The sequence below is a fragment of the Macaca mulatta genome, chromosome 8 (genome assembly GCF_049350105.2).
Source record: "Macaca mulatta isolate MMU2019108-1 chromosome 8, T2T-MMU8v2.0, whole genome shotgun sequence".
Lineage (NCBI taxonomy): Eukaryota > Metazoa > Chordata > Mammalia > Primates > Cercopithecidae > Macaca > Macaca mulatta.
Genome location: NC_133413.1, coordinates 152,859,648 through 152,881,466, shown reverse-complemented (window position 1 = coordinate 152,881,466; position 21,819 = coordinate 152,859,648). Strand labels below are relative to the sequence as shown.

Genomic DNA, 21,819 nt, shown 5'->3' with positions numbered 1-21,819 from the left:
CTCACCACCTGGGGGGTAGTTTAGGTGACTGCCCCTCCCTAGGGAGGGCCCCCATTCCTCACTGACTCTTCTGCCCTGGGCATTGTCCAAATGCCCCACCCAGCTCTGCAAAGGCCACTGGACTGGCCCTGGCCCTGCCCCTGGCCAGCCTGCCTTTCCTGAAGAGAATGACCCTAGCCCCCGAGGCCCCCTGGGTCCCCTCAGGGCTCTTCCCCAGCGGTGCCCCCAGAAGACTCTTCCCCACTTCACATGACTGTGCCTCTGGCCACTGCACTCAGCTCATCCCCTCCTCAAAAGGGCCTGGGCCGGTGACAGATCCCGTCATTCCTGACTCCGTGGCCCTGCACAGCCCCAGTACGCCAGGCCTGAGGACAGACAGGGAAGTCGGGTGGCTGAAGGGCATGCACAGGTGGGGAGGGGCCTCAGGCTGGCATCGCTTCTGTGTGGATGAATTCACCCTGAGCAACTGCTCAACCCATGGCCCGAGTCATAAGCCAGGCCGAACCACCATGCCTGAGGCTTGCTGGCACACGGCAGGTGGGTGTATGCCTCGGGGGCATGAACAAAGGCTCCCTGCACACAGAGCTTCCAGACGACTGGAGAATTCAGGAGAAAGGGGGTGCAGTCCGTCTCCAGGCCCTCGGAAGGAGGCAGAGGTGGTCAACTGGGCAGGAAGGTGAGGCCTGGGGAGAAGGGGGCGATTCGGGGACCCCTCACCCTGAAGCTGACGTCTTCCTGGCCCCCGCCCCAAGTCTGCTGACCCTGGCACGTTGCACTGTCTCCTAAAGCCCCGCGCAGCCCTTCTTGCCCCTCAAAGTGCTCAATGTCCCCTGAGCCAGCCCAGCTGCCCTGCGGCCCCACTCACCCCAGCCTGGGCTCCCCCTTCCCCTCAGTCCCCACACTGCTCTGTGCCCTCCATCATGAACATACTGCTCCTTCAGCCTGTACTGCCCTTCTCTGCGTTGCCTCCTCCAGGCAGCCTTCCCTGCCTCCCAGGCCCTGCTGGCATCTCCCTGATCCAGTCCAAAGCTAGATGTGGCTACTATCCCCACAGCCGAGTGTCCTCCATGTCCCCGAGCCCCCGAGGGCCCTGCCCAGCAGAGATGCTCAGTCGACATCATGAGCCAGATGAATGAAGATGGGGAAGGCAGAATCCTGAAAAATGGGGGAACTTGTCCAAGATCACCAGGTGGCACAGCAGAGGGTCCGGCTCAAACACAAACCTTGGTTTCCAGACTCAGAGCAGGGCCCTGGGGATCGGGGGCTCAGCATCTTTGCCAGGACTCCTGGCTCAGCCTAGCTCGCCTCTGCCCTGGCTGGGTAACCTCAGGGTCCCACCTGCCCCAGCCTTGTTCTCTGCGGGCTGCCTCGCTGCCATCTCCCTGGGCCAACCCCGTCCTCCTGCCCTCCTGGGCATGCCTGCCCCAGCTCCCAGCAGTCTGCACTTCTGCCTCCATGAAGCCAGCCGCCTGCTGGTCTGCGAGGCCGAGGGCTGCAGCAGCCTTACCTGAATCAGAGTGTGATGGTGGAGCCCTGGGGAGTGCCATTTGAAGCCCCTGTCTGGTGAGGGTCTTGCCCTTCGAGGACTCCCTATCCCCCACACCCCCTTGCTCCTCCCACCCCTAGCTCCTCCGAACGCCACTCCAGGCCAAAATGAGGCCTAAGTTCGCCCACTTGAGGCTCTGTCCTTGGGATGGTACAGGCCACACCCCTGATGTGCACAGACACACGCACCTGGGGCCCACACACACACATCTGGGGCCTCCCGACACACACCTGGGGCCCGCACACATGCACGCACCTGGGGCCTGCACAGACACATGACTGATACCTCCCACACCTGGCACTTGCCTCCAGGGCCAAGCTGTGCTGCCCAAGCATGCCAGGTGCCACAGCTCCAGCTGTGCCTCCCCGGAATGAGAGTCGCCTTCTCTTCGTGTGCAGAAGTACTTCCAACCCACTAGGCTTTCAAAAGCCACTGCCTCCAGACAGGCCCCTTGAACTACCCCAGGTAGCGTTGCTCACCTCAGTTGTCTAAACTACGCTCTGGGAGGGCAAGATGGGGATGGTAATGCTGTGCCCGGCAGGGAGCTCTGCTCAGCACCACTCCTGCATGCCACAGCCTGGAGCTCAGGCCTCAAACCGGTGGCCCTCTGGGATTGAAGTCCCATCACCCGATCACCCAGTAATTCTCCCATCAAAACTCACCCGCCAGCTCTCCCCCCGGCCCGCCTGATCCCTCCCAGCCTGGCCCATCAGTCACCAGTAATTTTACCAGTGCAGAGCTGAGGCCCAGGGCCAGGAGGCCAGCTGGATAGGGGCAGGTGGGAGACAGGGTGACCCCAGTAAATATTTCCAAGACACTGTGCTGGCCTGAGGCCGGCCGGCCACGAAGATCACAGGCGGCCGAGGAAGTGTCTTGCGCCTGCTCTGAGGCTGGCTCGGGCCCAGGCCTCTGTGGCCATCTGCTTCCGCCTGCCCTCGTTAGGCCTGGCAGCCGCAAGCCCGCCAGCTCTCCCACTGGTCCACCTGATCTCTCTCCTCCCTGCCTGGCTCATCGGTCACTCCTGACGGCCCTTGCTCAGCAGGTTCCAGGCGATGGAGAAGGGATGGGCGGTGGCCTGGGCAGGCCCAGGGGTCCGAGGCCTTGCTAGGAGGGGTAGACCAAGACCGGCCTCAACTCACGCCAAGGGGATGCAGAGCCAGGCTGGGCCTCTGCCGGAGACTGGCCCAAGCCAGGCACAGCTCAGCCCAGGCCCTCGCACATGCCAGGTCCCCTGCCCTGCAAGCCTTCCCTGAACTTCAGGCGCCTGGCTCTCCTCTCAGCAGAGAAGTCACCACTTCACAGAAGCCCTCCCTGCACACTAGGTCTGAACCAGCCGGCCCCTCTCACCAGCGGTTTTTCCTGGGGTGATGGAGTGTCTGCCAGTTTCCACCACATGAACTCCCACTCCCAATCTTCTCCTGAACCCAATATCCACACTATGCCCCCTAAGGACTCATTTCTCTTCACAGTACCACCTTCGTCCTGCCACTGCCCCAACACCATCTATGGCTCCCAAATGCCCACAAAACTAATTCCTGTCTCTAGTCAGACTAAACCCTGAACCCCATCATACACTGACCCCGACCCAGATCATACCCGAGCCCCAATTCTCATCACACCCTGGGCCCTGAACCCAGCCTCACACTAAACCCTGACCCAAATATATTCTGAGCCTTGATCTCAGTCATACTCTAAGCCCTGATCCCGGTCACATCCTGAGCCCTGAGCCCAGTCACACCCTGAGCCTTGATCCCAGTCAGGCTGTGAGTCTTGATCTTGGGCACACACTGAGCTGATTCAGGTCACGTGCTGAAACCTGACCATGATCACACCCTGAAACCTGACCCTGGTCATACACTGAGCCCGAACCTGGTTGCAAATGAACTGTGACCCTAGTCACAACCTTCCAATACAGTCTGAAGCACATCACAGAAATAATACCAACAACAACTGTCCTTTTCAGACTGTTTACTACATGCCAGACTATGTCAAGTGCCATAAATATATCACCTAGTTCAGTCCCCACCACTCCGAGACAGGTGGCATCATCCGCCTCACAGGTGTGACTCAGAGTGGTTACTCAACCTTCCGGCCGTCGTAGGCCTGCAGCGGCAGAGCCCGCATCTGCGCAGTCCGCATCTGCACCGACACCCTGGCTCCAGGCCAGCTCTAGAGGAGGACTCCTGGGTCTCATCTCCCCTTGATCTACCACCCTGGCCGGATCTCATCCCACCCTGGCTCCCAGGGTGCCCACGTACCCGCCTCTACCACCATCTCAGGCCCCTGTCCTGGTCAGCAGCCCCTGCAGGCCACTCTGAACCCCCAATGCCAGAGCCTCTGCCCACTCAGACCAGAGTCCCCATGCCCAACGTGTCCATCCAACTCCAGCAAGGCCAAGCTGGGCAGCACCCCTCTCTCTCCCTGCCCAGCCAAGCTCACTTCTGGCCACCTCCCCAGCTGCCAGCTGGGCTCACATTCCTCACTCCTGCTGGGACCCCTGGGTAGCCAAGCCCGACTGTTCTCTTACTTCCCAGCCTGCCATCAGTCCACTCTGTACCTGGCTCCTGGAGGAAGCTCAGGCTTCCCCCAGCCCTGCAGGCCTTGCTGGCCACCGGTCTCTCTGCCTCTCCTGCCTGCTGAGCCCACGCCTGTACCCACTTCCCCGAAGCTTCATGCCTTCCTCATCCTGCAATGGCTGCTACTCACCCTACAATGCTCGGCTGGCAAACTCCTGCACATCCCTCAGGATCCCACTCCAAGCCTCAGCCCCGTGCACTTCTCCCCCACTACATTCAGGAGGAGAGGAGGCTGTGGCCATGCACCCAGAGCCCACCCACAGCCTTCCTCCTTTCCGCCTGGGCGGCTGCAGACCTCTGTGTGCACACACCTGCTTCCCATGTCAGCCCACCCCATATCCACCCCAGCCCACAGCCCTCAGAGGGGTCAGCACGGTGGACACAGGAACACGCCAGGGACAGGCTGCACCCAGAGGGCAGTCTCCCTTCACTCTCGGCCTCTCCCTGCCCAGCATCAAAGGCACCAGCCCTTGCTGGAGCTGTGGTGTGGAAAGGAGAGGAAGACCCCAAGGGGCTCTGGTGCCAGGGAGTACCTGCTGGAGGTTGCAGCCACCCTGGCTTCTTCCTGGCACTCCGGCTCTCAGCTCACACCCCTGCTGCTGCCCAGAGCCCAAACTGAGCCACATAGTCTGCCCTTGTGGCAGAGCCAACCACCCTCCCATCGCACAGATGAGGACACTGAGGCTCCCAGGGTCCAGGCAGCCTGCCCTCAGTCCCGTGGCTCTGTGGACACTGTCAGCCCCTGTGCCCTGGCCTCAAGTGTCCTGTCTGGGATGGGGGACAGGGCACCCAACATGCCTGCTGGCATCCTGCCCTGTGAACACCAGCGTGGGAGGGCTGGGCTAACACTAGAAGCTTCCCCCGACAGCAGCCGCAAACCCCCTGCCAAACAAGGCCCAGGACTGTGCATCTGGCTGCCTCCACCCCCGCCCCCCGCTGCCAGCCCACAGAGAGGCCACTTCCTCCTCCTCATACACTGGGGTACATAGTGGGGCTCCTCCTGGAAAGGCCCCTCGGCATCAAGTCCCCCACTGCTGAAATTTCAGGAGCACCTCCTTCGGCCCATGTACCCGCCCCTCTCTGAACAAGTTCCCTAAGCCAGGCCCACTCAGGAGCTCAGCCTGGTGACCGACTGGGAGGCCACCGCCTGGGGACTGCCCCATTCCTGGGACTCTCTCCGAGTCATCTGTGTCCCTCCTCACAGCCGGTCCTGGGCAGTCCAGGTCCCCTCCCTTCTACAGGTGAGGAAACTGAGGCTCAGAGGGACTTAAGGCAGAGCCAGCCCAGGGTCACAATGTGTCAGAGGCAAGCCTGTGTTTCCAGACTCCAACACTGACCTGCTGCAGGCCTGACACTGGGCTGGGAGAAGGGGCAGACGGGGCACACAGCACACCAGGGTCCCTCCTGCCCAGGTCCTCCTCGAACACCCACAGGAAGAGCAACACCCGGAGACCAGAGGCTGGGCCGTGTCTTGCCTGGTCCAGCCTCGCAGGGGCCCAAAAAGGCCACCCAGTGAAAGCCATAATGTCTGTGGCCTTCTACACAGAAGGCCGCCTCTTCCAGGGAGCCTCTGGGATGGCCCTTCGGACTGCTGCCTGCTGGGCTGTCTGCAGAACCAGCAGCATCAACAGTCTCGCTTGAGGGGACAGCCCGAGCAAGGGTGCACCAGGGTTAGGGACACAGACCCCTGTCCAGCCCAGACTCATCCAAGACCTTGAGTAAGGCCCTCTCTCTGGGCCTCAGTTTCCCTGTCTGTCAACGGAAGATTTTACTGGCAATGGCCTCGAGGGTCCCGTCTGGCTCTGACACTGTGGGAGACCCCAGCTGCCAACATTACCTGCCCTCCACTTTCCAGAGAACACAGCTGGGAGGCCGAAGTGTCCTCCAAGAGGCTGGGCGCTACCTTCTACATCGAACCCAGGGTTCCCCAAGGGTCAGCAATGCCATCTCCAACACCCAGGAAGGACAGGCCCCCTCCGAGGGCATCCTCCACCCCTACGGCCCCCGAGGCTTCCACACGAGGTCTGGGCGGAGGTACCTGGTGAGCATACGCCCAAGGCTCTTTCCTGCTCTGTGGGCTGTCGTGGGCCTGGGCCTGGGCTCCAGCAGAGGGCTGCGGCCCACCTCAGGCCAGGGGGTGCAACTTGGCCGGCCCGAAGCAGGAGAGCCCACCCACCCCAGCGAGCTGCGCCCAGCACCCAGGGCCCCTGCCAGCAGCTGGCCCCAGATGCCGTCTCCATAGAAACCGGCAACCCCCACAAGAATCACAGGAACAAAAAGGAGGCCCCGAGGTGCTGAGGCCTGGGGGGCGGTGGATCTGGGCCAGGGCCCCTGCCTGGGGCCACCGCCACCTCCACGGACCAGGCTCTACTTGGGGTGGGTCGAAGGGCTCTGCCAAGGCGGCAGCTCCTCCTCCTCCCTCTCCCTGGCAGGCGGGGAGGACCAAGGGAAGGGGTAGCCCCTCCACAGGCGACGCCTCCCAGCCCCCCGGCTCAGAACCCAGCCTCTCCCCAGGCCTAGGCTCCCTCGGAGATCCCGGGCCTCCAGGCCAGGAGAGATGGGACCCACCCATCAGTCACTTTCCAGGGGTCCGGCTCCTCCCAGACCCGTCCCCAACTCCACACTGTCACCCGCTCCCTCGGCGCCCACCCACCCTCTCCAGAGGCGCATGGACCCCGCCGCCCGGGCCAGGCCACGGCGGCTGCGGGGTGCAGCGACCCCTCCGGGACAGGACGGGTGCGGGCCCTCCCCACCCGCAGGCCCGCCGGCAGCCCCCGCCCGAGCCCCTTCCCGCGCCCCTGCCCGGCGCCCCTCCCGCCGGCCCGGCCGGGGTCTCACCGCGTCGGCGCTGAGCTGGGCTAAGATGGCGAAGGTGGAGAGTCGGTCACAGAGGCAGCGCGTCCGGAGGGCGTCGAGGGGCACCGTGCGGCAGCCGCGCCACGACCAGGGCCCGAGCTGCGGGGGGGCGGAGGAGGAGGGTCTGGGGGCGGGCGGGACACGGGAGGAAGACAGGCGGAGCGTCAGCGGCGGCGGGGACGCGGGCGCCCCGGCCCCCGAGCGGCGGCTCCGCGCCCCGGCCCCGGCCCGGGTCCGCCGCCCCGCACCTGCGCCCGCAGCCGCGCGCCCGCCCGCCCGCCGCCGCCAGGCCCCGCGGCCCGGGCGCCCATGCCGCGCTCTGCGCCCGCCGCCGCCGCCGCCGCCGAGAGCCGCGGAGCGCAGCCCGAGGGAGCGCCGGGCGGGGGAGCCAAGCGAGCGGGGGCGGGGCGGGGCGGGGGGCGAGAGCTGGCCCGGGGCCCGGCAGCCGCCCGCCCCGCGCCCCCGCCGCCCCCAGCTCCTCCGGGGCCCGCGCCCCCGGCCCGCGCGGGAGGGAGGGGCAGGCCCGGAGGGGCGCGTGGGCGCACGTGGAGCGGGGAGGGTGCGAGCCGGGTGTGGCCTGGGGGCGCGGGGCGGGTAGAAGCGCGGCGAGGGGCAGCTCCGGAGCTCTCCGGCCCCGCGGCCCAGGGAGCCAGCTGGAGCTGACGACCTTGGGACCGCTCCATCCCCCACAGCCACCTCCCCCGGGCCTCATCACCCCTGGTGGCTGCGGCTCATCTCCTGGGACAGACACAGTCTTCCCCGCGGGGAGGTTTGCCGCTGGAAACTTCCCTCTGCGGTCTGACCCAGCCGCCCGCTGTCTACGGGCCGCGACTGCCCCGGTTTTCATCTAAGCACGCATTTAAGCACAGGACTTGTTACTTAGGGCACCAGGGACTGACCTGCTCTGCAAACCCCTCCTCCTCCTCTCCACCCCCAACCTCCTCCTCCTATTCTTCCTCCTCCACCTCCTCCTCTTCCTCCTCCGCCTCCTCTTCCTCCTCCTCCTGCTTTGGAGCCGAATTCCCCCACCTTTCAAGGCAGCCCTCCTGTCCGGAAGCCACCGTGTCTCTCCTTCACAGACCTGGCCCTGGAGCCGGGCCTGCCTTCCTACCTGCTGGGTCTTGGCTTCCAGAAAGTGCCCAGGGGGCCCTCTCTGAGGCTGAGTCCCCAGCCCCACCCAGGGTCCTGCCTGCCTGGTGAAGGAGGGACTCCAGGCCTCCTGAAGAGATGAGCCCCAACAGCTTGTGGGTGCAGCTCTGCAGCTGCAGGAGCCCCAGCTGCTGGTCTCCTTCCAAACCCACGGCTGAAAAGGCCTCACCCCTCCCTAAGTAGCTGGGACCCAGCCCCTGCCCCGAGACTTCAGGAGAAAAGCCCAAGTCCAGGGTCTTCCTATGGTCTGCCCTAGAGCCTTCATGCTGCAGTTTTACCCCATTCCCCGCCCAGGAATGAGTGTGGCAAGGTGCCTTGCAGCTCACCTCTTCCATCCCGCCCCCACTGTACCAACGGGGGACTGAGGCTAGGAGCCAGAAGGAACCTGCCCCCGTGACCTGTGGACTGGCGCTCTCTCCAGCCTGCTATCCCTAGAGGAGCCTGCAGAGCCGCCCACACACGCAGCCCTGACCCCGCACACACAAAAAGCCTGGGCGAGCCGCCTCTGATCAGACACCTGGCTTTGAACTGTGCCTCGGCTGTGTCCTAGCTATGTGACCTTGGGGAGTTACCTATATCACCTATTGCTTCAGTCTCCTCCTCTTTAAAATGGGGGTGGGGGTGTCCAGAGGGAAGCACCCAGTCCCCTCTGGACAGTGCCGAGCGGCACAGGGCCGGGCTCAGAGCATGCATGGGGGGGTAACCAGTGCCCATGTCTGATAACCCAGAGCAGCCTCTATTGAATTGGGGCTGTAGCTCAATCTCCTTCAGCAGCAGCACTTCCTGAGATTTGGGCCCAGGGGAGAAGGGACATGCAGTGAGCTGGCCGGCCAGGGAGACCCCTGAGAATGCCCTCAGCATGTGCTTTTATTTCTTGCATCTTCTCCGCCTCCTGGGGGAAGGACCTGCTCCTGTTTTACAGGGAAGGAAAACTGTGGCGGAGATCACAGACAAGGCAAAGCTGAGAGGAGGCCTGGGAGCCGGCCTCAGGCTCTGCAGGGCTGGCTCTGGGCTGTGTGGCCCCGGGAAGACCCCTCCCCTCTCAAGTGCAGTGTGAGGCCAGGTTCTTGTTTCAGGGTGCCAGGGTTTAGAAGCACGAGGCTCACTCATCTCCAGGACCCTCTGTAAAAGGAAGCCACAGAGGCACGTGGGAGCCTGGAAGGGCCCTGCAGCACCTTCCAGAGTGCAGAGGCTCAGAGGATGCCTCTGTCTGCGCTGGGGGGCCTCAGCCCATGTGACCTTCACAGGCTCCAAAGGGCAGCCACCCACCACACCTACCAGCCACTGCAATGGTGGCCAGGGACCCAGGCTGCTCTGCATCCCTAACACAGGATGGCCCCAAAATCACAGACCTGGGGCAGAGACCCTTTGACCCTCTCCCTGAGCAGAGTGCAGATCCTGGTAACCACACAATAGAATCCAGGCCCCAGGTGGGCTTTAGGGCTATGGAGGGAACAGGAAAGGGAGTATGGGGTCCCTGGAAAGTCCTGGTGCTCCAAGTGACACCCCAGATCCTACATCCTGACCAGAGGGTTTTCCAAGGTCTCATTCAGGTGCACAAGGAACATCCACTCACCACCTGTGTCCATCCCCCACACCCTCGAGGGCAGAAGGCCACTGTCGCCACGTTGCAGACGAGCAGGTGGGGCAGGGGCCTGAGACCCACGCTGGACACAGAGCCACTGAGCTCTGGCTGGTGGCTGTGCAGCAAGGGAAGCTTGGGTAACTTCCAGGAAGCCTGCATTGATTAAGTTTATTTCCTGGCTTGGGATGGGTCTCAGGTTGTACCCTAACCCTTGCAGACCTGCAGTTCAAGTCAAGGTTCAGATGTAGGCCCTGGGTGGGAGAGGGCATGTAGCCAGACATAAAAACTGGAATCCAGACCCACTGCTGCCTTGCTGTGTGATGTTGGATAATCACTGCCTCCCTGAGCCTCCCTCTCTCACCGAGAGGGCCCATCCCTGTGCCTGGGGAAGGGTGTGCGGTTGTGGTCTACACCTGCCAGCCTTTGACCAGACACCAAGACGGCCGGCACAGTACAGACCAGAGGGCACCCCAGGAAGAGTCCTGCAGACCAGACCGCTTTTCTCTGTGCAGCTGATACTGGGTTCCAGTCACAGCTCCGCTTCTCACCGGCCAGGCACAGCACAACCCAGGCCAGGCACAGCACAACCTCAGCCCTCTGCTCTGAGCAGTGGGCCCTGGAACCCAGCTGCCCACCTGCCTGAGGGTTGCTGGGAGCACTTCGAGGGTGCAGGGAGCCGGGCTGGCTGGGGCCAGCAGCCTGGCTGGTTCCCAGCCGCACTGGCCAGTCTGCAGGGCGCCAGGCTGACAGCTGCCCGCCACTGCCTGGGAGAAGACCAGCCTAGGAGCCAGCGCCCGGCCCCCAGGGCTCCTGCTGTGGGTGCTGATTCGCTTATCAGCCTCTGGGGCAGGGAGAGAGATGGGCTGCTACCTACTCTGCTGAGGGTCAGGCTATGGAGGGCCCAAGAAGGCACTTGCCCCTGGCCCAGAGAGCCGGCTGGTCAGGCTGGCAGCTCTGGAAGCAGGCAGCTCCTGGCCATTCTGTAAGGGCCTGGATCCTGGGGTGGGGTTCACTGGGACCCTGCAGGCCTGCAATGCAGGTGCCCCCTCTCAGCCTCTCCACCTCCTCCGTCCTCCTGGCTCCACAGGCCTTGGCAATGTGTGTCAGGGGAACAGCTTCCCAACACGCAGCCCAGGGACAGGGACCCTCTTCTCGCCCTTCCCTGCACCTCCACGATAATGGCTTCCACTCGGTGCTAAGGGCTTTCTGGCAGTTTATCATTTGATTTCTGCAGGAACCCTTAGGCCAGCTTTGTAGATAAAGAAACCAAGGCTCAGAGAGGCAGCGATTGTTCAAGGTCACACAGCAAGGCAGCAGTGGGCCTGGAATCCAGTTTTTGTGTGTCTGGCTGCATGCCCCCTCCCACCCAGGGCCTACAACATCTCAACCTTGACTGAACTGCAAGTCTGCAAGGGACTCTCAGAGGCAACCTGAGACCCATCCGAAGCCGGGAAATAAACTCAGCCAATGCAGGTTTCCTGGGAGTTACCCAAGCCTCCCTTGCTGCACTAGACCTCAGCCAAGGACTGGCCTTTAGCAGGACAGATGGAAGGGTGGGCCCTGACCTGAGACCCTTGTGTGCATCTTAGATACATGTTGACTTTGGAAAGGTGGGAAATTTGGCCTCAGACCTCCCTCTTTCAACAATATCTCTAGGATGCATCCTCTTGTACAAGATCCTGACTTACAACAGCTGGAAGTTCCCCTGAAAGTCTGACTGAAATCCTTCCTGCTGCATGGGGCACCTGTTCCCATCTCTGCAAACAGGCCAGTCATTCCCGTCTCGCACACAGCCACTGCTCCCGCACGTGGGAGACCATTTGCCATCTCTCGTCTAAGCTACAGAAACTTGGAATATCTGGGTCACAGAGCGAGGTCCCCTCCTGAGCCCAGGCCTGAGGAATCTGGGTCAGTTACACCTGCTCCCCACCCCCACGGGTCCAGGGTGAGAGCAGGAGCTGGGGCAGTGACACCACCCAGGACCAGCTGAACAGGGCCCTGGCTATAGCAGGCCACCTTCCTGCCCAAGAGTGGGGACCTAGAGGGACCTGGGACCCTCAGACGGGAATCCCAGAGCAGGGCTGTGCCTTTCCCCTTAGATAGGGCCCCATGACAGGTCCAGCCACTGCCCACCCCTCTGCAGACCACCAGAGACCGCCACCATCAGGACTCCTCCCACTTGGCTCCTGCCAAGGTCGCCAAGGACCTCCATGCCAAGAAACCCAAGGGACAAGTTCTGGTTCCATTTACTCCACCTCGGAGTCGCCCAGGTGCTCATCAGCACTGTGCTTGCACATGTGGCCCCAGGGGCACATTCTGGTGCATGACAGTCCCACAGGAGCCCACAGCTGCACACTAAGGCAGGGCGCACAGCCAGGATGCCTGTGCGTGAATGAATGGGGAAGGCATGGCCAGCCCGCCACTGCTCACCTGGAACCTTGGGTCCCCCTTCACCTCACCCACCTCCCTGCAGCTGCCCACCAGCAAATCCCACCAGCCTTTGTCTGAAAATGCATGGAGAGCCCCACAGTGCCCACCCTCCACGGCCACCACCCGTGCCTCTGGCTACTGTGGCTGCTGCCCCTTGCCCTTCTTCGCCTGGCTTCCCAGGGTGCCAGTCATTTGAAATATGTCAGGCCACATGGCCCTCAGCTTCGAGCCTTCCAGCGGTTCCCTCTTTACCCAGAGCAAAGGCCACAGTGCTCGCAGGGCCCACAGGGACTGGCCCCAACCTCCCTCACCCAACCTCCCAACTCTCCCCTCCACCACAGTCCCGTCAGTAACCTTGGCTCCCAGCAGACCCCTCCAAACCCAGTAATGGCTGCAGCTCCCAGGCAGCCCCCAATCCAGTGTGGATCCCCACCTTACGTCGCCCTCAGCCCCAGTGCAGGGCCACAACCTTGTCCCTATGTCCTAGGGAGGGTAGCTCAGAGAAGGCCTCCCCAGCTAGCTAGTGGGGAAGGGCCTGGGCCCAGCCCTGCTCGGGCAGCCCCCACAGGCACCTCCCCTGAGCCCGGGACAGGTAGGAGGCCTTGGGAGAGCCCACCGTGGCTCCTGTGCTCTTGGGGCCCCTGCCCTGCACCCCTGGCAAGCGCCCAGATGATGCTTGTCCAGCCCGGCAGGGGGTCCAGCAGCCAGGTCTATTCTCACCCTCGGAGTTCAGCTGCCCCTCCTGTGAAGTGTGCCCAGATCCTCACCCCACACCGGTCCATGGGATGGCAGAGCACGGTGCCCGCACAGGGCCTACTCATTCACGGGACACCAGGGGACAGTGAGCCCACCTACCCACCCACCCACCAAGCCAGAGCCTTCACTGCATTCACGATGCCTCCTGCCGGCCCACGAAGCAGGTGCTATTATGGGACTGTGCGCTGTCGGGGTCCCCTTGGATTTGATGGGCTAATTCACACTCTAGTGTGAATGACTCACAGGGTGTCCTCCCACACAACAGAAAGAAGCCAGGAGTGGGCACAGCACACTGCAGTGGGGGAGTTCAGGCGCTAGGCAGGGAGTGGAAATGGTGTCTCTGCAGGTAGGGTCTTCGGCTTCTAGGCCTGGCCTCCCCAGTGCCCCTTAAACCAACACGTGGCTTGGTTACACCTGGGTACAAGCCCCTTAGTCATGCTTCATCCGTCAGGAGTGCCTGCCTCCCACCTCTGCCCATTGATTTCTCGGCCATAGATCAAGACTGGCATTGCGTCCTCCTCCAGGAAGTCTACCTGGATAACCAGACTTCTCCCCTTCCCTTCCATGAGCTCCTGGGCATTGCTCCTGACCCTCAGCCAGACCCTTCCCTACTACTGTGCTGGGCTCCCCTCCCTGTGTTCTACCTCCCCCAGCAGCCACAGCCGCCCGTGACCATCCCAGTGGGCCCTCCCTTGACCCTGGTGGCCTTGCCTGCACAGGCCAGCCCAGCAGGTAGCCCAGCAAGCACATGCCCTCTGCTGCCTCCAGGCCTTGATCCTGGCTGGCGCCCTGGCCACAGGCCCCAGGTCCTCTGTGACTCAGCCTCTCTCTCCAGGCTCCCTGAGCCACTGCCTCCCCTGGCTCCCTGAGCCACTGCCTCCCCTAAGAAGCCTCCTTGCCTCGCCCCCCATTGCCCAGCCCCTCTCTGGCTGCCGGTCTGTGAGGATCTCCAGGGCAGGCCTGGGTCAGCTCTAGCCCCTCCCAGCTCGGGGCCTAGGGGCAATTGCCTGGGGTCCTGAGGGGATACTGGTCGCTGTGACCCATTGACTCTGGCATTTGAACACCTGCCTGACCTGGGTCTTACTGAGCCCAGCTTGCCAGATGACGCTGGAGCCTGCTCAGGCCAGGCGCACTGCCTATGGGGCTGGCTGGGCTTCTCCCAGAGCTGCCCATGTCTGAGCCTCCCTCAGCACCGACAGGTCCACAACCAGGGCCTCCAGGCCTTCTCGTGTTCCTCACAATGCAAGATGCCAATCTCCTGGCTCCCACCCGGCGCCGCCACACTGAGTCAGGGCTCCTGGCCACGGGCTACCCCTGGGCTGGAAACCCAGCCCTCCCCAGGGTCCGGCAGCTCTTCTCCTGACCTACTTACCCACCTGGGCAGAGGCACAGAGGCCCCAGGCTGTCTGCCAGGCAGAATGGGGCTCCTGAAGAGGGCAGGGTGCTGGCTGCCCAGTATGGCAGAGAAGTGACCTGGCACAGGAGGGCTGGGGTCCTGCAGGGCTGCTCAGCCTTCTGCCCCTCCCCAGCAGGAGGCTGGCGCTCAGAAGCCTGCCCCGAGCCCTCTCCCCTCATGCAGACCCGCACCTGCTGCACCTGCAGCCCTGCTCTGCCTGGACTGTCACCTACCCCTGCTGGCGGGGGGCCACTGCCCAGACCTCACACCCTTTTACGCTCCAGCCATTGGTACCCAGTGGGAAGGTCAAAGGGCCAGCACAGTCCCTCACTCAGCAAGTGCCTCCCTGGCCTGGCCTGTGCCAGGCCCTGTACTGGGCACTGGGCACCCCTACGAGATCTGCCCTGGCTCTATCAGATCCCAAACCTTCCCCCATTAGAGTCAGCCCAGCCTCATCTCCTCCCAGACCGCCATGACCTCGGAAGCGTTCCCTTGGCTCTCCTGCCCATTTCCTCACCCACCTGACCTGCTATCTGCATGGCTACTGGGCTCTGCCTCCTTAACTGTGTCATGGGCGGGTCTCACTTCCCTTTGGGGGCTTGGGCTGCAAATTCACCTAAGAGCTGGGCCTACCACCACCACGACTTGTCACCACAGCCTCCACCCTCATAGCTACTGCTGAGACCAATCACTATTAACACCATCAACAATAAAACCAGGACCACTACTGTCACCATCGCCACCACCCCCCCATGTTGTCACCATCGCCACCACCATCCCCCATGTGTTATCAACACCATCATTACCACCAGGTCCCACCCCCACTACCAACAATACCATCAGCCGTCATCAGACCACAGTCATTATCTCAAGACACGATCATCAGCATCATGCCATCAACAATACTGTCACTACCACCACCCACTCCATCATCATCAATAACACAACCATTGCTACCACACCTTCACCACCATCGATGACACCATCAACATCATAAATACCACTCTTTCTTCCACCACATCACAACCACCACCACTACCAACCCCATCATCAGCACCAAAACCACACACTACCAACAATGCCATCCTCACTACCACCAGCCCCAGCATCATCACCACCACCCCCATCTTCACTGCAACCACCACCCCATCATCAAAACCACACAATCATCAGTACCACCACCCTGTCATCACCACCACCACCTCTGCCTCCATCCTCAAAACCACACAACCATCACTGACACCACCCCACCATCACCATCATCACTGTCATCATCAAAACCACACAATCATTACCACCACCCCATCATCACCACCACCACCATCACCACCACCACCACCACCACCATCACCACCACTGTCATTAAAACCACACAACCATTACTACCACCACCCCATCATCACCACCACCACCACCATCACCATCACTATGCCACCATCACCATTACCACTGTCATCATCAAAACCACACAATTACCACCACCCCATCATCACCACCACCACCACCATCACCACCACCACTACCACCACCATCACCATCACTACCACCACCGTCATCAAAATCACACAACCATTACTACCACCACCCCATCATCACCACCACCACTCCATCATCACCCCCACCACCCTACCTCCATCCTCAAAACCACACAACCATTACTACCACTCCATCATCACCACCACCACCCATAATCACCACCCCCACCCCACCTCCATCATCAAAACCACACAGCCATCACTGCCACCATCCCACCATTACCATCACCACTGTCATCATCAAAACCACACAATCATTACCACCACCCCATCATCACCACCACCACCACCACCACCACTACCACCACCATCACCATCACTACCACCACTGTCATCAAAATCACATAACCATTACTACCATCACCCCATCACCACCACCACTGCATCATCACCCCCACCACCCTACCTCCATCCTCAAAACCACACAACGATTACTACCACTCCATCATCACCACCACCACCCATAATCACCACCCCCACCCCACCTCCATCATCAAAACCACACAGCCATCACTGCCACTATCCCACCATCACCATCACCACTGTCTTCATCAAAACCACACAATCATTACCACCACCCCATCATCACCACCACCACCACCATCACCACCACCACTGTCATCATCAAAACCAAGCAACCATTACTACCACCACCTCATCATCACCACCACCATGACCACCATCACCATCACCACCACCACTGTCATCATCAAAATCACACAAGCATCACTACCACCATCCCATCACCACCACCATCCCATCATCACCACCACCACCCCACCTCCATCATCAAAACCACACAGCCATCACCACCACCACCTCACCATCGCCATCACCGCCACCACCATCACCACCACCACCATCACCCTCACCATTACCACCACCACCACTGTCATCATCAAAACCACACAACCATCACTACCACCATCCCATCATCACCACCACCATCCCACCTCCATCATCAAAACTACACAACCATCACTACCACCATCCCATCATCACTACCACCACCCCACTTCCATCATCAAAACCACATAAACATCAATACCACCACCCCATAATCACCACCACCCCCACCTCCATCATCAAAACTACTCAACCATCACTACCACCACCATCACTATGACCACGACCGCCACCACCACTGTCATCATTCAAAACCACAAGTGATGATTGCATTACTACCATCACCTCCATCATCACTACCACCACCACCGCTGCCATTAACAGCACAGTCATTACCACCACTGCCACCACAACCGTCACCATTACTGTCCCTTTGCAGTCATCACAATGACCACCAGTCACCCATGGTCACCAACATCACTCTCCACTATGAGCACATTATCACCCTCGTCTCCAACACTGCCATTGTCTCATCAGAACCAGCTCCATCACTGTTCCTGGGACTGACACTAGCCTGATAATGACAACAAGCGTTTATCCCATGCTCACCATGTCCAAGGCGCAGTGCAAGCAGAACCAGGCTGGCAGGAGGGACGGCCACCACCATCACCAGAAACAGGGCATCCATGCCATCACCACTGCCTGTCACACCCGACACCCCTGCCCTCCAGGAATCTCCAGGCTGACCCCACTCCCAAAGGTGCAGTCCTCTCTGGTAACCTCCAGATTGTTCCACCATCCCCTTGCTTCCAGGCACCTCTGCACCAAGGCAAGGTCAGAGAATGGACACTCACAACCACTCTGCCCCCCCTGCTCACGTGGAAGTCCTTTCTTTTGTCTACCTCATATCCTGCCTTCCCACATCCTTCAGAACAGTCAGTCACCACCCTCCCCCTCTGACCTCAGGGTAACACTGAGGGGCCTGGTAAGATGGGGCTTTGATGAAGCCTTTTCTGCTGCCCTAAATGAGCCATTGCGCTCCTGGATAGAGGGACACGGGTGCTGAGCGGAAGAAGCTCACAGGCCCATCCCCATGGCTCGGACTCCTGCAGCTCCTCCACCTGCCCTCGCCCCAACGAGGCATGGCTGAGAGGAGCTCCCATGGTGGAGGAGGGCACGGGGGCGCGGTGGAGGAGCGGCACAGGGCGGAGGCGGAACACAAATGTCCAGTCTGCCTGCCCCGATCCCAGGCAGTGCCAGATGGGAGCCATGGGACTGGCGTCTTGCATTGTGAGGAACATGAGAAGCCCTGTGGGGCCCAGTCGCAGGCCTGTTGGTGCTGAGGGAACCTCAGACATGGCCCAGGAGCCAGCCCCACAGGCAGGGCACCAGGCCTAGGGCCAGCTGAGATGGCTGCCGGGGGCCATCTGGGTGCAAAGGAGCCGGGTGGGCATTGAGGAGTTGCTCCCCCTGGGCCCAAACCCATAAGCCTGCTGTGACCCCATTCTGAGCGCCGGCTTCTGGTCCAGGTCTGGGCCTATCTGGCTCTTCCAAGCTCCCGGCAGAAGGCCTGCTACGGAGCAGGCACCCAGGAAGTGGCAGCCCTCTCCTTGCACACCCCCGCCACCCCCAGCTATTCTACCTCTGCTCACCTTCAGGGCCAGAGAGCTCACCCTGTCTGCTTCTAAAAGGCGGCATGAGGACGCAGGCAAGGGGCCCCTGGAGGCCCAGGGCCTGAGCAGACCCACCCACCCCAGCCGCTTCCAACCCCACATCTTGCAGACACCTTGCAGGCAGCCCTCCCACTGTGGCTCTCGGCCTCTGGGCCTTTGAGGCGCCTGGGGCCTGGAGTGGACTCCAGCTCCCTCTTCATAGCCGGTGCACGCTCCCTTCCTCTAGGAAGCCCACTCCCAGAACTGGCCCCAAATCCCAGCACACAGGTGGCCGTACCCCAAGTCTCCAGCCCCCAAGGGTGGCGCTCTGTTGAGCGGCTGCCTGCCGTCCTCTCAGAAGCCGTCCTGGACTTGGAGGGTAGGACGGTGCCCACCTGCTGAGTGGCCCTGTTCCTGTTCCTTAACAGTCACAGCAGCCTGGCTTTACAGACACAGAAGCCAAGACTAGAGAAGGGGAAGTCACCCACAGCCACCCTGCCAGTGAGGAACAGGGCTGGGGCTGGATCCCTGCCCCTCCCAACTGCCAAGCTACCCTGTGTGTGTGTGTGTGCCAGTGAGGGGCCTGCCTGGAGTGGGCATTCCCAGCCCACAGGCTCCCCCACTTGGCACAGCTGGGGCAGGTGGGGGATGGATGGCACTGCCCAGCAGGAACGGGGTGAGCAAAGGTCTAGCGCCTGTGGCTGGGGCAGGCCTGGGAGCCACAGTCAAGCTCCCAAGAGAGGGAGAGGGAGGCTGGGGCCCCGGGGAGGCAGTGGCACAGGGGTCTGGCAGGCAGCCTAGAGGGTCTGTTATGCCCACCAGTCCCCTCCTCCACTGCAGAAGGCCCCTCCCAGCCATGTCTCATGGGGGCTGCCACAGGCCATGCATCTGGCAGACTTTCTCTAGAAGAAAAAGAATGGAGGCAGGAGGGGCAGTGTGGGCAGGGGAGGTGTCCGGGGAGTGGTGGGCAGGGGAGGTGCTGCAGCCCTGGGCCCTTGCTGGTGGCTGGTGGTCTCCAGTTGCCCAGGAAGCTCCCTGGATGGGGAGGAGGGCAGAGACTCTCACTGTAGTGGTCCCTCACCTCCTGTCCCATTGCATAGTTGAGGAAACTGAGGCCTGGGTGTGCACAGCCAGTGCGGTCAGATCCACGAATTCTGTGCTTGAGGGAGGGGCTGCCCTGGCTGCCAACCCCACCTGTAAGACTTGCATGCCCCCAGCCCTCAGGACACAGGGGCCCAAGCAGGCACCTGGGACAACTCACAGCTGTGTCTTGGGCAGCCTGGGCTCTGAACCTCGCTCCTCAGAGGGCCCGCTCCCCACCTCTCATGGAGTGGGGAGCAGGTGGACCTTCCAGGGCCAGGCATCTCTGGTGGATGTCCTGTTAGGTACACGGCGTGGCACCTTGACAGTGAGCCCTTGCTGCCGTGGCCAGATGTGTTCAGGGAATGAGTGCATGAGCCAATGAATGTGGAAGCCCCCAGCCCCAGAGAGGGAGTGACCCTGTTAAGATGGGGCACACTCGGACTCCCTGAACAAACACCTCCTGAGGGCTGCTGTGTGCCTGGAGCCACAGCAGAAACCCGGACCCTGCCCTGGGGGGCTCCTGCTCTGCTGGGGTAGGGCAGACAGAACACAAACACAGATCCAAGGATTCGCTGTGATCTGGGCCACTGCCAGGAAGAAAGAGACAGGGGTGGGGGAGGGGGCAGGGCAGTGGGCGGAGAGACCTGGAGCAGGTGGAGAAGAGGGCACTGGGCAGGGACAGATGGGGTCCCAGAGTTCCTGAGCAGGCCCTGTGGGGGAGTAAGAGGGCCTGGGGAAGGGCAGCTGAGAGGCCCCTGGGCTGGGCAGAAGAGCTGGGTCCATTCCCAGCTGCAGAGACCTTGGGCAGGCCCAGGGGTCTGTCCTGGACTGGGAGGAGGCTGGCCCACTCCAAGTTCAGGCCATAGGGACTTGCCTGCAACCGTGACCTTATGACCTGGTCCATTCCCTCCAGCTCTGAAAGCTGTCAGGAGCCCCTGAATGGGAGAGGACCCTGCACCCAGAAAGAACAGGCCCACACAGGCCTCTGCCAGCCCCTGCTGCCCCTACCCAAGGGCCAAGCAAGAGGACATTCAGAGAAGGGGCTGGTGCCAGGCCCAAGCTGCTGCAGGGGCAGAAGCTAGGCCAGGGTGGGCTCATCTCTGAGAGCAGCACTCCACCCCTTCCCTGTTCCCCAGGCCCCACCCAAGCTGGGACAGGCTCATCCTCCTCCTCCCTTCTCGATCACGGTGCAGATACTGAGGCTCTTCCCAGGCCACCAAGGAGGCCTCTGTGTTGGGCGCGTCCCCTCCCCCTGCACCCCTCCCCCAGCCTCCTCTGCCCCCATCAGGAACCGGCCGGCGTGGGAGAGACTGAGCTGGGAACCGGCTGCTGACAGCGACCCGGGGACCCTGCCAAGTCTTCCTTCCGCTTCCCCCCCTTGGCCTGCCCCCTCACTGCCCTCTCCAAGGAAACCAGGAAAGGGGTGGGCGATGGAGAGGCTCTTAAAGGGACCAGGATGCTCCCTTGGGCAGGGGTCCCAGGGAGGAACCAGAGTCTGGGTGCCGAGCCAGGACAGCCGAACCTGGCGGGGGCCCCACACGAGGCAGGGCTGGAGGCCCACACAGACCAGATGGGAACAACCCATGAGGTAGCCCTGGATCTGTCAGTGAGCACTCTGGGCCTCAGTCTCCTCAACTGTAAAATCGGTTAGTAAAGATGTGTGAGCCGAGAAAGCCTGTGTGCACTGAGTGAGGCAGCTCTCATGGTGCCTGGCCTGGGGCTGAGCTTCAGGAAAGGAGCCCAGCAAATATCCCTCTTACACGTCCTCCTTCCACACACGCCTGCCAGGAGGGGACCATGTCCGGCAGAACAAGGGTTCTGACAGCCTGCAAAGTAGGGAAACTCCCAACCCAGTTGGACAGGAGTTTCCTACAGGACTTCTCAGGGTCATTATGGTCAATACGGACCTGGGAGCACATGGAATGCTGCCCTTCCTAGAGCCATGAGGATGGGCTGGCTGCCAGCAGAACACCCCATAAACGCTAGGGTAGCATGGCAAGGGCTTCACGCCGGTGGCCCGGCTTCTACTAACATCCCCGCTCTGGGACTCCACTGAACCATGTTTCAAGTAAAGACAGAGTGCATGATCTCTCAGGATCTTGCTAACTCTGACTTTTATACTCTGTAAAACTCTAGGTTATTTACATTTGCTAGAGGAGTTTTAAAAGACTGAAAGATACTTGCCAACTCTCACGTGTGAAACACCCAAGGAGCTGTCCTTTCAGAACCACAGAACCTAACTCCCAGTGTGTGCTACTGGCCGCCATCAACTTCCTGTCACCCACCAGCCCATCCTTTTCTCCACCCATCATTCACTCATCCACTCGTGTATCCAGCCAGCCACTCAGACACCCATACCTCCATCCACACATCCAGTCACCCGCACACCTATCCACCCACCTATTCACC

The 21,819-nt window shown here is 61.5% G+C and overlaps 1 protein-coding gene across 16 annotated transcripts in view; it reads right to left on the bottom strand.

Annotated features, from left to right (window-relative positions):
• ADGRB1 (adhesion G protein-coupled receptor B1) overlaps positions 1 to 21,819 on the bottom strand; it is a 96,155-nt gene that overhangs the window by 28,198 nt on the left and 46,138 nt on the right. For 12 of the 16 annotated variants that reach the window (XM_077944150.1, XM_077944154.1, XM_077944146.1 and 9 more), the window contains exon 18: positions 6,961 to 7,102. In XM_077944150.1, coding sequence (XP_077800276.1) covers positions 6,961 to 7,102 — 142 coding nt within the window. Of the gene's footprint in view, positions 1 to 6,960; positions 7,103 to 7,226; positions 7,302 to 7,693; positions 7,895 to 8,059; positions 8,114 to 21,819 lie in introns of those variants that run through there. The other 4 variants (XM_077944155.1, XM_077944156.1, XM_077944157.1 and 1 more) reach the window with 3 other exon arrangements.